The sequence below is a fragment of the Thermothelomyces thermophilus genome, chromosome 2 (genome assembly GCF_000226095.1).
Source record: "Thermothelomyces thermophilus ATCC 42464 chromosome 2, complete sequence".
Taxonomy (NCBI): Eukaryota; Fungi; Ascomycota; class Sordariomycetes; order Sordariales; family Chaetomiaceae; genus Thermothelomyces; species Thermothelomyces thermophilus.
Genome location: NC_016473.1, coordinates 3273792 through 3289283, shown reverse-complemented (window position 1 = coordinate 3289283; position 15492 = coordinate 3273792). Strand labels below are relative to the sequence as shown.

Below are 15492 nucleotides of genomic sequence, written 5' to 3'. Positions count from 1 at the left end.
GGGACATGGCCACAATATTTCGAATCCCAGATACGACCATGGTCGTAAAGATCGCGCACCGCATCATCAACACCACCACGGGTGAAGAGGCCCAGGCGAGTGAAAGTCTGGAAATGTTACGACGGGGGCGAGCTCTATACGAAACACTAGCCACGAAATCACCACACCCAAGCATCGTCCAGTATTTCTCATCTACAGATATCGCTATCTTCATGAAGTTCGAGCCCGATACGCTAGAACGGCGTCTTAGTCTCCGATTCGAAAGCCCTAATTATTCCGGAAGAACGGCACTTGCGCTGGATCAAGGAGATCGCAAAGCGCTTCGTCCTGGCTTGAGAGTTCGACTACTTCCACAGCGACTTACGACCGGAAAACATTGTGCTGAATGAGACCGAACATGTCAAGGTCTGCGACTTCGGGAGGGCTCACAAGCGGGGATGCAGGGTGGAGATGGCCACATGCCCTTTCTATCGCCCGGGGAAGAATATAGTTACCGGTCCTGCGTATAAACAGTTCGCAATCGGTTCGTGCATCTACACGATCCTCACTGGAGATAATTATACCTTATGGCCAGTGGAAAACGCCTGAGGAATTTAGGACAATGTATGAAGCCCTTGTCCGGGAGCAGTACCCATGAACCGAAGACAACGGGGCCCTTGGCCATATTGTCTCGTCTTGTTGGCACTCAAAGTACGATAGCATGAAAGATGTGGAAGCAGACATCGAACGGCCTGTCGGCATGTTGTGCGAGGAAGGGAGTGCTGATAGTCTATCAGTGGAGGAACATGACGTCTGGGTGCGGAAGTGTCGCGAATTTCTCGACGAAGCAAGAGCGGGAGCACAGAAATAACGCAGTGTGAGCGAAAAACGAAATTCTCCACTGTACTTACGAATGGAAGAGGTGCAAGTTACCAGGTAATTAAGCTTGGAGGAAAGGGTGATCGTGTGAGCGGCCGACTCATGGTCACCTAAAGTTGGAGAGTTCAGTAATTAATTATGCATCGTTGCCTAATTAGTGGCGCCCCTTCATCTCCACCTTTGGCCACAGCCGCGTGCGGCGTGAGCTGGTTGGTGAGGTTATAGAAAAGATCACCAGTCAGGGGAGAATCAAACAAGGGTCCGGCGTTGGTCATGGGCTTGCATTCCAACGATACTACTACTAATTACTGTATGTAGTAAAGCGGGCGACTAGTAAGAAGCAAAAGTCTTGACGACGAGATTGCACGGCCGGTACGTCATGCTCCCGTAGTCAGTCCGCTACCCCTCAGCTAGAGAAGGTGAGGACGTGCCACATTTTGCCTGTGCGGTATTATATCACATCAGCCCACTCTCATGCATGACCTTCTTGCTCGGTCTTGTTCTATTATTCCGTACTCTTGTCTCTTACTACTTGTCTCCCCTGAGAGGAGAGGAACCGGAAAGCGAAGACAAAAATAATAAAAGCATCATTCAGCAAATGGCCGACTCCAGAAACCGCGAGCGCGGCCTCAGGGCCGCCCTCAACAACCCCCGAGTGTCCGAGGAAGCCAAGCAGCACGACCGCGAGCTCCTAGAGAGCGAGTTTGGTGAGCACATCGAGCCGTCCCAGCCGGCGGAGCCGCATGCCCGACGGCCGTCCGCCGGTGCCGGCAAGAAGAGCTCCTCGACCGGGCCGCCCTCGCACCCGCACGCGGCTCCCGCTCACCACGAGGGCGGCCCGCCGTCGTCGACGGGGACCGACAAAGGCCACCCCGCCAGCGGGAGGAAGCCAAGGAGGGCCTCGATCGGGGAACCCGGCGGCGGCGACACGGGCGGCGACACCAGCGGCCTGCAGCAGATGGTCGACGACAAAGAAAGGGGAAACGTGTGAGCAGCGCCCTCGCCTGGCCCAAACACCACCCTGTTGTGCGATGGTGCGAGAGAAGAGAGACATAGGGAGAGTGTGAGGGGAGACGGGAGACATTAAAGTCGTGCTAACAGTCTCGTGTGTGTAGGATCCGCGGGCTAAAGGCTGCGCTCAAGAACCCGCATGTCTCGGAAAAGGCCAAAGAGGCGGATCGGGAGAAGCTGAGGGCCTTGGGAGAAACGGTCGAGTAGTGTGGTTGGGTATTTCTGGGTATAATTACGTGACTTGTCTGCCTGGTCATAATGTCCCGTGTAAATATGCCCAGTTTGTGCGAGAATAACTGTATTGCGTCAAAGCTGGGGGGTTAGTTTTTGGTATATTATTTGTATTTACATATTTTTTTTCTTTTTGTCATACTACTAGTCCATACTGTAATCAAACTCAGTCTGTACCACACACACAGGACATCCACTTTCGCTTGGTACGCACAGGAGCATGCGGGCACTATTATGTCCGGCAATGTGGGTCCAGCCGGATCGGACCGACCGGACCCGCGAGATCGGCGCCGGCTCCGCCTCACTAACGGCCCCTGAGCATATTCGGATGGTTCTTGTGGTACCTCCCAAAAGAAGACGAGATTTAGAAGCGAATGCGCGACGAAGTGCTCTACAAATTTTGGGTTCTGGTGACCGGGACGTTGACTGCCTGCGGGACTGTGTAATTAGATCCCTCAACACATCAAGCCGGACGATGCAGTCAATCCAAGGATAGAAGACCCACAATAAACGTCAATTGGACTAGAACGATCGGGCGATCCAACGGGATGATATCATAGAGGCGCGAGAGAGAAGCCAGGCGACACTATGCACATTTAGATAATTGATCCACAACCGTTTGGTTGCAACGACGGTGCGACAGATAAGAATTCCAAGTGAAATGCAGCACGTCGAAGTCTTCCATCTCTGGACCGAGTCCGACCGCCCGTCCTCGTCCACCTCGTCCTCCACCACCAACACTCCGCCACTGCGGACGCCGTCACCACCACGACAGAGATCCAGCGAGCGAAGAAGCAGCCGCGTCGACAGCAGCAACACCCTCTCGTCCGCCCGCCCGCTCCCCTCGTCACTAAATTATTACTACCCGCAGACACCATCGCCCATGCTGAGTCCGACATGACCCGGCGGGAGCCCATCAAGGGCGGGCCCGCCGCCACCGCCCAGGGCCTGCACGACCGCCAGCAGAACTTCTTGCAGGTCGCCGGCGGCGTCGCCCGCAAGCCGAGCTTCGAGGTGACCAAGGAGGATGCCAAGAAGATCCAGCACTTCGAGGTGCGTTTTGCCCTAACATTTCTTTGTGTTACCAGGATTACGTTTATGGTTACCATTAATACCCCGATCGCACAGTCTATTCATGTAATGAACAATCGGGAAAAAGAATAGTCTCGAGCCCTCGGACACCCGCCTGGGAAGAACTCGCTATCTGCCGAGGTGCAATCCAATCTCTCGCGGATCATAATTAATGCCCAGGGCGGCACGACAACGAACGCTTGAATCAGGAGCGGAAGCGGCATGCTTTTCCTGGCATTTGTGCCATCAAACATAGTACGGATTATTAGGAGCGAGCATAAATACCTATATGCCTATTTTTTACTCTCAAAGTTGGAGCCATTAATTACATCTTTCCCTACGAGCATGTAGTACTGTGACTAACAAACGTTTGCACTCGTTTGTTATTGGGGCCTGCACACCCCCTTTAAATTCGCTCCCAAGAAAAGAAATTCAGCAAACAACATACGTGATTAGATCCCAAGTCCACTACCCAATTTACGTGTAGAGACTTTGATGATTAATTAATTATCTAGATTATTCTCGACGAGTAATTTCACCAAGGGAAGCTAAGATACGCCAGAAATAATTACTTCGAAAAATTGCAGGAGCGCTAAATACCTAAGGTATGGCTGTTAATCAGTATCTAGACGCGTATTGTCCGTATCATCAATCACCTAGTAGATCCAAATTCTATGTATCTTGAGGCATATACCTCTGTAATTAATCAAACATTGCGCGTGTAGATGGTGGACTGTTTGTGCGTTGAAACGTTATGTTGGCAGTTGGGAAAAAAACATATTAGGAAGTAACCAAAGTTGGTCGGTTAAAAAAGTGAAAATATCTCACCATATATAATTATATCGGACAATTTCGAGGGGAAATACGTCGCATTGCCATCATCCAGTCCCTTCTATCACAGCATACAGCAGTACTAGCCCCAAGTTACAAAGCTAAGATTTTTGTTCTTTTTAGGGGCGATTCCAACGCGCGGGGTGGATCACAAACGGACAGGCCTCTTAGGGTACCGTAGCTTGGATGCTAACCTGACAAGGTTAGAGGTCGGGCGACGACTTTGTGTCTCGTTAGGTCGCGCCATGGTCCGCGTCTGCTTGAATACCTTGAATACCAGCCCAAACACGTTCGGGGCTGGTCATGTTGTCAATCAGTCAAGATTCCCAGGGCCTTGGGCCTACAGTGTTGGAGAATCCGGGACCTTTTAAAACATCGACCCGAGACAAAGTCGGATGAAACGCGGGGATGGAGTGGAGAAGTGCGGCCATGCTAGGTACCTATAGCGTGCACGAGCACTCATATGAGGTACCTACTGTATATACATACATACTTTACCAATGCATATACTGTACATACATACATACATACTTACAGTATATACCGATCACGAACAGCCTCGTAGGCGATCCATGTCAGACCAGCACTGATTAGTGATTATTGCTAAACTTTTAGTGTTAACTTATTGCTCTAGGTAATCCGTATATAATGCAAGGTGCGTAACCCGAAGATACTACACATATATTATGTAAGATAGGTATACAGATTGTCTGGTATGTACGGTACATTACATACAGTACAGTATATGTTTTAGCGGTGGTACCTCGGCTTACTCCTTAACTTCACGTGCCCGAAGCACCTGATACATGCCCATACCAAACACCGGGTAATTACTGTAATTCATTCAAGGCATCTAGGTGCACTCATGGATATGCGATGCATATTAGCATCATGCACAAACGTGTTTGTACGTTATGTAGACCTAGTCCCATCTCAGCTTCACCAACCTTAGCTGAGGATTGCTCCTATGGCCACACAAGCTGCTGGACGTGGTGAATGCGGCCTTGAGAAGAGGCCCGGCCAGCAGCGGCCTCGTTCCACAAATGTTTCGCATACTCGCTCCCGGCCGAAGCTGGAGAAGTTGTCATGATCCACGCCATTTCACACCACTCTCTGGGACCTGCCCACATACATCCCTAGCCACCTGAATTCCGTATGGCAGGTGTAGAAGCCCAGGCGGCATGGCGGGTTGAGCGGGTATAAATGCAATAAACATGTAGTCCGAACCACCCTCTTTTCCCGTCTTACCAGATCATCACAACCTCATCCTACCTTCGCGTCCTTGCTTCCAGTGAGAGCTTTGCGGGCTGGCACCGCAGTGGCTCATTTCCTCTCGCTTTTACATCTTCTTTCTCTCTCTCTCTCTCTCTCTCTCTCTCTCTCTCTCTCTCTCTCTCTCTCTTCTCTCTCTCTTCTCTCTCTCTCGCCCTCTGTCTGTCTCTCTGTCTGGCTGTTTGTCTGTCTGTCTCTATCCGCCTCTCCCTGCCTGTCTCTCTCTAATCTTATATCTCAAACCGCTCCCTGCTACGTCATCCATCTTAGCGCGTTGTGATTACCCGTCCTCCTATTCCCAATGTCCCGATCCAAGAACGAGAACGACACGATGCAGCTCAGGCTCATCAACGACGATGACGGAAATCTCTATCAACGTGACAAAAAACTAGGCAGTGGAGGATATGGTACAGTTTACCGGGTGATCGACCGTAGAACTGGCGAGGTAATTAACATTGAACTACCGCCGACGCTTCCCCCCCCCCCCCCCTCCCCCCCGGCCCTTCCCACCTAATTGCAGTGCTGATGCCCCCAGCCGGACATGAGTAGTACTAACATGCCTCGCCTGCCTTAGAAACTGGCTTGTAAGGTGCAAAAAGTGGAAACCGACCACCAAGCAGGCATGAGAGGACGGGAGCTGGTAGTCTGGTTGGACGCGAGTCGCGGAACACAACACGTTGCTCACCTGCGCGACGCCTCGTTCAACAGGGAAAGGAAGTTGCTTTTTGTCTACATGGATCTTTTCCGCGGCGGGGACCTCTACGATTTCACGTACGATATTCTAGATGGGAAACACGGGGATATTCTAGAGGAGAAACACTGGGATATCGTCCATCCGTTCCTCGTTTTCCATCTAGCCTGCGAGGTGGCCTTTGGGCTCAGCGAGATTCACGCAAAGGGCATCATGCATCGGGACCTCAAGCTCGACAACGTCTTGCTTACCCACAAGATTACCCCGCGCATGAACTCTGCCCTGTGTCGATTGACAAGCGGGGAGATCCTGGACACCAAGGACGAAAAGAATATCCAGGAGCTGTTCGACATCGTGTTTCGGAAGTCTGACCGAGATGACCCGTTAGCCCTCTTGACTGATTTCGGCCTCTCACGAAATCTTAACGATGAGAACCTGAGGTCAAATTACACCGTGGTTGGGATGAAACCCAAATGGACCAAAGGCATCAGCGCGCCCGAACTGGTTCACCACAATCATCAGTCACTCATGGCTGATATCTACAGCTTCGGCGTCCTCGTCTACGTCATGTGCACAGGGGATTGGCCCGAGGAAGCAGACCCATTGCGGCAGAAGTTTAAAGATATATCCAAGTATTACGGCAGGGATCTGCAGGACCTCGTGGATCGCTGCCTAAACCACGATGCCTCGCAGCGCCCGGATTCAGAGGAGCTGATCCAAACGCTCTGGCCCCTGAGGGTGGCGGCCGCAAATAGGGCCAAGTATCATCTGGAGAAGCTATCAAACTACAAACAACACGTGCAGCAAATCATAGAGTGAGCAACAGTGTGGCACGAACAAAACGAGAATGGGCCGCTGACATGGTTGGCAGAGATCAAAAGTATTCGAATCAGGTGAAAGCGACGGCCAAGAGACATCACGATATGGGAAAGGAGGCATGGCGGCGCGATCTTGCTAGATGGGAGAAATATCAAGAGGAGCAGAAGCGCCTCGACCAGCTCCGCGAGAAACATCTCCAGCAAGCCAGGTACGGCGGCGGCGTTCCGCAGCCCGCGGTACAGGCACGAGGCTACCAAGGCGATAGGGACCCACGTGAGGGACGGACGAAGTATCCAGATCCTGCACGGGACGCACGTGAGGGACGCACGAGGTATCCGGACCCTCGGGATGCACGTGAGGAACGGACGAGGTATCCGGATCCTCGGGACGCACGTGAGGAACGGACAAGGTATCCGGATCCTCGGGATGCACGTGAGGGACGGATGAAGTATCCGGATCCTCGGGACGTACGTGAGAAACGGACGAGGTATCCGGATCCTCGGGACGCACGTGAGGAACGGACGAGGTATCCGGATCCTCGGGACGCACGTGAGGGACGGACGAAGTATCCGGATCCTCGGGACGCACGTGAGGAACGGACGAGGTATCCGGATCCTCGGGACGCACGTGAGGAACGGACAAGGTATCCGGATCCTCGGGATGCACGTGAGGGACGGACGAAGTATCCGGATCCTTCGCGAGCCCCAAGAGATCGTTCGAGAGCCCCGAGAGATCGTTCGAGAGGCCCGAGGGACCCAAAGAGGGATCGTTCAAAACCCCGGAGGAGTCCTTCGAGAGGGCCCACAAAGGGTCGCACCAAGGCGGTGTACGTCGACGATCTGAGCACGGGGATGGCCGAGATGCATGTGGACGACAGGCACAACAGGACTAGGCGGGAAAAGCGCGCCGACGACATTGACAAGTATTACACCTATGTTACCCCCGGCGAAACGTCTCATCATCACGGCAGAGCGCATGATGACCGCAGAGGGAATGCTGGCTACGTTTACGACGACCAGACGTATCATCATGCCGACAAAGGGCGAAGTCGCCGTTGATCACCTTGGCGCCTTTGCGCGCAAGTCCAAAGAACGATGAACGCCAAAGAGCAGTTTGCGAGCAAGCTATTAAATCGAGGCGGGAAGACGAAGGGTCAGGCATCCTAGCAGGGATACAACGGAGAGACGCAGCGGTTGCGGGTTCGTGGGCTTGGGTCTCAGGGGCCCCCCAGGGCTTCTAACAACACTCCCACCGCCGATCCAAAGTTGTAATTAGTATGCCCTTCATTGAAGCTAGCAAAAATAGGACCTGCACCGCTTTCTACCCTCTCAGACTCTTGGTTATCGTGCTGTGGTGGAGATGTTTTCTGTGGAGCGGCCAGGTTGTACAGTACTTGTGCGAGGGTCCAAGTGATCACATTGTGCCAGCTTCGCTTTCACCACCTCGTCCAAATTGCTCATCAGCACGCAGAGCAGATATGGACATATTAGTCAGAATCCAGCTGCGTTCAAGCTTCAGGGATTTCATGGGAGTCTAGACACGTTAAAGCGAGCCTTTTCTTTGGCTCAGACAAGTAAGGTTTCCCATTAGCGTAAACCTCCTCATTGAAACCCAGTGATGATGCAGCAGAAGATGATGCGAATCCACGACATAATATGGGCCGGTCTTTCTTGTTCACAGACTTGATGGGATTAAATGTAAGGTGTACTTCGTAAAGAATGGCAGGAACCCACCAGGAATGATGGGCTTTCTCGGAGCCCCTTTCGGTTGGTTTAGGGTTGCCCAGGTACTTGAGGTAGGTATGTATGTACATACATTTGGTGATCGGTTCCGTGCGCTTCCTACAGCAAGCTGCAGGCCTCGGGAACGCCAACTACTTCTTTCCCCGGGCGTTCTCGATTACAGTTTCATCCAGTATATTGCGCAGCAATTCCGTCATAATTAGCTGTCGGAAGAAACGAGAAGAACGAGAAATAAAACGTCAAACAAAAAAAATTGATTGTACACGCTTCTTATGGTCAAAATCTCGACGAGAGACGAGTTTATACAGGATCAAAGTTCCCAGAGAGGCTGTCCTACCCGCCACCTAGATACCTAATAATTTCGCCCCCTAATAGGCGCAGGCCTTCCAGTCCACCAAAGCATCCTCCCCCAACTTCTCCCTGGTGATGCGATGCGACAGGTCCCAGAGTGCCGCCCCCATGTTCGGATCCGAAGCCTGGGACGACTCCTTGCCGGGCTGGTCCTGGTCGCTGTAGTACCAGCCGTTCTGGAAAAATCGCTAGATAATAGCAAACGCGCAATGTCAATGACCCAGAGTCCTCTGAAGAAAAGATCGAAAAAAAAAAAAGAAAAAAAAAAACGTTCTGGACCTTGTCCGACGTCAGGGCCCACAGGGCGCTGTCCCAGGTCCTGCCGCTCCGCCGCCGGACAGCTTGGCCGTCTTGCGCAGCAGCGGCCACGGCAGGTTGACGACGTAGAACTGGGCGAGCAAAGTTGACGCCAAAGTGCCGGTCGATGCCGTCGCGGTCGAGGCCGAACTCGTTGGTGTTGATGCCTGCCGACAGCAACCAGGTAATTAGTCGAGCCGGCCCCGTCGTCGTCCCCCCCCGGAGCCGCTCCTCCCGCAGGCGCGCGAAGACCTCGCGGACCTGCGCCAGGTCGCCCATGTCGCACTCGTGCCACTCGACCTGCGCCCCCCCCGGCGACTCGGCCTCGATCGTCGCCCGCGCGTCCTCCCCCCCTGCTCCTGCTTCTGGTTGACCATGAGCACGCGGCAGCCCGCGCCAGTCAGCGCTCGCAACACATCGAAGCCAATGCCGAAGGCGCCGCCTACCACTACGGCAGTGCGCCCCGACAGGTCGTCCGGCTGCACGGGTTTCGGGCCGAGCCCGGTGGTGAACTGAAGGACGGGCTGCGTTTTCCTTTTCTTGTTCATTCTTTGCTTTTCTCCAATTGTACTTTTTTGTTTTAATTATTAACTATCTTCCCCTTCTTATTTTATCGGGGAGTCTGCCTTGTGTCGGTTCGGGAACACTCTCTGAGTGCTGTGGTTCTAGAACGAGGTACGGAGTAGTAGCAGTAGGATATTTGCTTGCGCCGGTTCTGATGTCCACGACTCAGGAGTGATGTACTGTACATACAAACCTTCCGTCAGGGCATGGTTTTAAGGAATAATCAGCTTTGGTCTTTATCGGAGCCAAAACGGAGAACCGGCTCCCGTTAGGGAACCACGGCCAGGATGGTAGGCTATAAGGGCGCCCAAACCCGGCCACAGTTTTCAAAGCCAGGAACAAGCATGGCCGTGGTGACGTTCACTGGCCGTGAAGGTGTAACAGTCGCTGGCCGGTTTTCAGGGCCCCGTTTATGACATCACCAATCGCCTTTGATAATCTTGTGGCGACGCTCTAATCAGCAAATTCGTCGAGACGGCGTAGGAAGCTTCCAAGAATCTGCTGCGTTTGGAGTTATGACAAAATAAAGAAAATATTCCATTTGTCCTTATATGTGGGTGGTTCGATGCCTATGATTCAGACGTTTGTTGTTGTTACAGGATTTGGCTGCCAGTGGGTCAGATCTGACTGGCCCACCAACAGGGATGATAGACCAGGGTTCGACATGTATTTAGACAGCACTTTATCACCACTTCTGAAGGCCCATACCACTGGTCCAGGAGTGCCGCCCACGGCGCGAGTACCGCTGTGGTGTCGTACTATTGCAGCTTTATGAGCTGTAGCGATTGCAGCCACCGAGCTGTAGCAGTTGTGCTGCTTTACAGTTGTCCCCGCTATTGGCCAACTCGTACTTCCTGGCAGCCCAGTGGAATTCACACGTGAGACCTCTAAGCTGGCTTACTGGATAATGGCGACCGTTAAGGTAGTGGAGAGGTAATGGAGAGCAAGAATCATCTCATTGGCTGGTTTCTGATGGAGTTCATGGAGATAATTAACGATCCATGGATATGCTTCCAAACATGGAACTTCCCAACATCTCAGCAAGTGAGTTGTCTCTCTGGAGATTGTAGTACGTGTGCGAAATCGGGGGTTTCAAGGCTGCAGGTTTCAACTCAGCCGACGACTTCTCTGCTGCAGCCGGCTCTCGCTCGAACGTTGCGGCGTAGCAACAAAGCACGCGTACCAGGAAGCTGCTACAATGTGGCATAGCTCTCAAACAAAGGGCGCGGTAAAGCCCCCGAGTCTTGTACTATAACAGCCAGGCAGTGTGGGGCAAAACTCCACTACTAATACATACCTTAGGTGGGTACGAGGTTACTTCGTACTGGAGATCGCCTTGCCTAGTTTCCGCAACGATGTCATGGCGATGGGTCAAAAGATGCATGATAGAGATGCATGTAAGAGTTATAACATGCAGGGCCTTCAAGCAATTGGCGGCTTTTGTTACGCAACATGATGGTTGGTTTCTGTGCAGTACTTTATGTACGAAGTACATGAATAAGGTAGGTATATCCATACATACCTTAGGTACCTAGTATACCAGGGAGCACTAAACTTAGAACGAAGTAGCGCAGTTAGGAGAAATGGAACGTGTTAACTAGCGACCGGTCAGGAACCTGACATGATCGTGTGCTCCATCGATGTGTGTTCTTGCGTACGGAATACACTACTCAGTGCCTCTGGCAACATGTTGCGCATTAGCAGGTTAGGAGCAGTCGCGGCGACCTCTCAAGCTCTAGTAACGAAGGCGTGCTCTTATATTTGAGTTACCATCAGGACACCCTTTCTCAAATCTAGCAAAGTTTTGGGTCTCTCTACGAAGTACCAACTCTATAGTCGTGAACGGAACAATGTCAGTCATCACCTTCACCACAGCTTCGTTCGGCGCACCACAGCGCTCGTTGGGGCCTCGGGCGGCTGGAGCAAGATGGGGCAGCAAGGCATTGGCATACGTGCTATTTGCATGGCGCGGCTATCGAGGAGAAGAGGGGACAGGTTGCATCTTCGATATTTACACTATACATCCGTACTTTATCAGATTGCTCTGGAGACGATCCGCACAGACTTCGCAGATCCTGTATACCTAGTTCTTGTGATCGACGATAGCAAAGAGCAAAAGCAAGGTCCACTTCAGACCCGAAGTGCTGCCCGTGCTAGTATGGATTATTTAATCCGTACTATGTTGTCCCGGGTAAATCAGAGCGGGGTCCACACTACAACCGAGACACATGTGTAACCGCGGTTAGGTGCCTCAAACAGGGTATCCGTGGGTAAAGCGTTGGGTACTTCGTAGAACACGAGATACCAACACAGCATACTCAGTATGGGTTGCACTATACGGTACTATGTACGGATTACTTCCTTGAGCCTGGACGGCACTTCTCGAGATGGCGTGGTGCAAACTAGAAACCAAAAAACTAATCAATCCTCGCGCAGAACTTTCCGCTATTAGTACTGTACGGATAGTACATACGGACCGTACATGTTCTGAGATTCGCGGTCGCCAGGCACTGCTGCCGATCGTTTCCGGCTTTGGTCAAAGCCCGCGCTTGGGCCCCACAAGGGCAGAGTCGTTGCACACACAACCTGCAAACTCCTTTTTCTTGCAACTGCAGGTACGGATTGCAAGAAACGCGCTACACTCCGAAGCACCGGAGTACTGCGCTACTGCACATTGTTGCACGCAATCCAAATTCTCACAGGCTTGGCGATACGTTTCTTGCTGCGGCACTGAGCGGCAACATGACGATGTGCACCTTAGATCCACCTTGCTCCTCACGCACAGATTGCCGATCGCCTTTGAGTAGTTGACCCGGAGGCTCGGACATGTGGGCAGGTGAGACACTACTAAACTGCCTTGTCAAACCAGGCACGCACGCCCCTCCTATCGACTACACTATTGAGCCTCGACGTCGAAGATCCCCCGCAACGCCGAGACGGTAGGACCGCCGAGCGTCCAAAGCAGCCGTGGCAAGCTCGGTCGGACAAAGGAAACCTCTTGTGATCGAAGTGTGCACGAAATACATATACCAAGGGACGTAGCCGGCAACGCCAGCGACAAAGCAAGTTAAGGGGCTCTGACCTCTCGGCTCTCCGCCGATAGCGCGCTATAAGCCTTTGCAATACCACGTGGTTGAGGACCAAAAACAATAATAGCCGCCGGCAAGCTCTTGCATCATCTCGGTGTGGACCGTGACTGGGTCTACCGCAAAGTAATAGTAAGCCAAAGCTCGGCGAAACTTAACGCACGGGAAGATTTTGCCACGATCCCCCCCGCCGAGCGAAAGTATGTCAAAAGAAATCTCCAGGAGGCTCCGCAATGGCTCCGCAATGGCTTCGACGTCTGCGGGCCTCGGTTCTGTCTTAGCCTGGCCCATGTCTCCAGACAGCGGACCTTGGGGGTCCAGAAGCCTCAAATTCATGCCGAATTGTCAAAGGCCATTCGCCCGGACCTCATCAAAATGCTTACGAGGGGTTCCCTGGCGATCGGCATACCAGTTCGCCCGGTCATCGCGTATTTTTAAAGTGCTACTGTGGGTAGACATCCCACATGGGCGTTTGAAGTCAGGTTCTTGGTCGTTGTGGATTCCAGCAAGGCACTAAGCAGTAGTTGTATTCCGTACATCACTTTGCCATTTCCTCGGGCAAGGCAGTAAAAAGAAGCGTGATCCGGTGGTGAAAACCTCTCGCGTCTGGTCGTGACCTCGTGATTTCCTTAATTATCTGTCAGCATCCGCCCGTTCCATCACCTCAGCTGGGGTTCAGACCAACGCCGTTCCCTATGTTCCGTCTTTGCAGATAGCCGACTCGCACCCGCCGCATCTCTGCCCAGGATTCGCGCCCGCATTGAACTCAGAACGTTGGCGGACCGATCACAACATGGCAGGTTCAAGTCCGCATCCCGAGCTGGATGACGAGGCGAGAGTCGTCGAGATCATCGCCATCCTGTCCGTGGCGAGCATCCTCTCAACGCTAGTCGTCGCCTTGCGCTGCTACTCCCGCGCCGTCATCCTCAGATCTTTTGGGTTGGATGACGCCATCATGCTTCCGGCACAGGTATGGAGCTGTTCATGTTGGGTTTTGGCCAAGGAACATTTGTATTTTTTTTTTTTTTTTTTTTTGGTTGTTGTTGTTGTTGTTGTTGCTAACTGGCGTGATCCATCAAGATCTTGACGCTCGCAACTGCCGTGGCAATCGGACTTGGTACATACAACCAAACATGATTCCCAGCTATGCCAAAGCCTTCAGAGAAACTGATCGCCGCTAGAAACCAAATACGGCCTCGGCCGCCACCGCTGGGTGATATCTGATGAAGACTTCATCTCTTATATGAAGGCAAGACGCACCATTGGATATCCGATGGGATCGACCACACTATTAACCCGCCCGCAGTCGTTTTACACCTCCATCATCGTCTACAACGTCGCGGTCTGCCTGACCAAGATTTCCATCTTGCTACAGTATAAGCGCATCTTCAACAATACCATGCTCCGCAAGATCATCACCGCTGGCCTTGTCTTCCTGACGTGTTGGGGTGTCATGCTTTGCTTCCTGCTGCCCATGGTCTGCATGCCCGTCGCGAAATTTTGGCGCCCTGAAATCGACGGGTTCTGCCTCGACAGCGGTACCATTTGGTACGTCATGGCGGGCGTCAACATGGTGACCGACTTCTCCCTCTTCACCATGCCCATCCCGGTCATCAGCTCGCTGCATCTGCCCAGGAAACAAAAAGGCATCCTTTTGATCGTCTTCACCCTCGGCATCTTGTAAGATTCCTTTCCGTTCTTGAGAGCCCCCCCTCCCCCCCTTTCTTGCGGATCTCACGAAGGCAGCCGAAACTGACCTGGGAAAAAAAAAAAAAAAAACCGCCCCTCAGCCCCTGTGCCGTCTCCATCTACCGCATCACGACTCTCCACGCCGCCGCAAAGTCCACCGACGTCACCTGGGACAACGTCAATGCCGCGACCTTCTCCTTCCTCGAGCTGACCGTCGGCGTCATCACCATCTGTCTGCCCACGCTGCGGCCCGTCCTCGTGCACGCCATGCCGCACATCTTCGGCTCGTTGCTGCGGTCCGCCGGCCACACGGACCCCACGGGCCCCACGGGCGGCCGTGCCAGCCGCACCCCGTTCGGAGGGGGCGGCAGCGTGCTCGCAACCATCCGCGGGACCGCCGGCGGCGGTGGTGGCGCCGCCGCCGCCGCCGCCGCGTCGTCGTCGTCATCCGGCGGGCCCAACTCGCTGTTGAAGAGCAACACGCTGCGCGGGTCGGAGAGCACCGAGGGGCTGCGGCTGTCGGACGAAGAGACGGTGCTGCCGCGCAGCCGGCTGGACAACGACATCGAGTTCGGGGTGCTCGACAACAAGAAGCTGCACAGCCCGGGCAGCAAGAGGTACAGCGTGAGCGTGGTGGGGGGAGGGTGGGGGCCGCCGGCGAGCAACGGCCAGCAGCCGGGCGCGAGCGACGTGGAGCTCAGCGGGATCAAGACGACGACGGTGGTCACGCAGCAGGTGACGTTGGCGGCCCCGGATGAGGAAGAGGGGAAGAGGCACAGGGTGACGGAGACCGTCTGAGGAGGAGGGGAAGTGTGTGTGGACTGACTCGGACAAGATCTAACGTACCGATCCTTGTGCATACGTTGTTTTGTTTTGAGACGTTCTAGAGATACCAAGGCTTTAATGTATGTCTTGTAATCATCATTTTTCATGACTAAAGGAGACCTGCGCGCCAGTCTGAGCTCGGCCCCTACCTCTT

At 53.3% G+C, this 15492-nt stretch overlaps 5 protein-coding genes across 5 annotated transcripts; 4 read left to right on the top strand and 1 right to left on the bottom strand.

Annotated features, from left to right (window-relative positions):
• Nucleotides 1-1456: 1456 nt before the first annotated feature.
• MYCTH_65475 (uncharacterized protein) lies at nucleotides 1457-2280 on the top strand (the record flags this gene model as incomplete). Its single annotated transcript, XM_003661785.1, has 3 exons — nucleotides 1457-1581; nucleotides 1639-1845; nucleotides 1974-2280. 3 exons carry the CDS (start codon nucleotides 1457-1459, stop codon nucleotides 2074-2076), a joined length of 435 nt encoding a protein of 144 aa, XP_003661833.1. The 3' UTR covers nucleotides 2077-2280.
• A 396-nt stretch (nucleotides 2281-2676) lies between these two features.
• MYCTH_2301682 (uncharacterized protein) lies at nucleotides 2677-3529 on the top strand. Its single transcript, XM_003661784.1, has 2 exons — nucleotides 2677-3153; nucleotides 3229-3529. The coding sequence occupies exons 1-2, from the start codon at nucleotides 2998-3000 to the stop codon at nucleotides 3262-3264; spliced, it is 192 nt and encodes a 63-aa protein (XP_003661832.1). The 5' UTR covers nucleotides 2677-2997; the 3' UTR covers nucleotides 3265-3529.
• A 2076-nt stretch (nucleotides 3530-5605) lies between these two features.
• Nucleotides 5606-6784, top strand: MYCTH_2059277 (uncharacterized protein; the record flags this gene model as incomplete). Its single annotated transcript, XM_003661783.1, has 3 exons — nucleotides 5606-5695; nucleotides 5849-6529; nucleotides 6599-6784. 3 exons carry the CDS (start codon nucleotides 5606-5608, stop codon nucleotides 6782-6784), a joined length of 957 nt encoding a protein of 318 aa, XP_003661831.1.
• A 2110-nt stretch (nucleotides 6785-8894) lies between these two features.
• MYCTH_2109081 (uncharacterized protein) lies at nucleotides 8895-9722 on the bottom strand (the record flags this gene model as incomplete). Its single annotated transcript, XM_003661782.1, has 3 exons — nucleotides 8895-9053; nucleotides 9148-9519; nucleotides 9549-9722. 3 exons carry the CDS (start codon nucleotides 9720-9722, stop codon nucleotides 8895-8897), a joined length of 705 nt encoding a protein of 234 aa, XP_003661830.1.
• Nucleotides 9723-13617: 3895 nt separating this feature from the next.
• On the top strand, nucleotides 13618-15446 carry MYCTH_115028 (uncharacterized protein; the record flags this gene model as incomplete). Its single annotated transcript, XM_003661781.1, has 5 exons — nucleotides 13618-13794; nucleotides 13905-13941; nucleotides 14006-14073; nucleotides 14131-14504; nucleotides 14615-15446. 5 exons carry the CDS (start codon nucleotides 13618-13620, stop codon nucleotides 15309-15311), a joined length of 1353 nt encoding a protein of 450 aa, XP_003661829.1. The 3' UTR covers nucleotides 15312-15446.
• Between the last annotated feature and the right edge of the window lie 46 nt (nucleotides 15447-15492).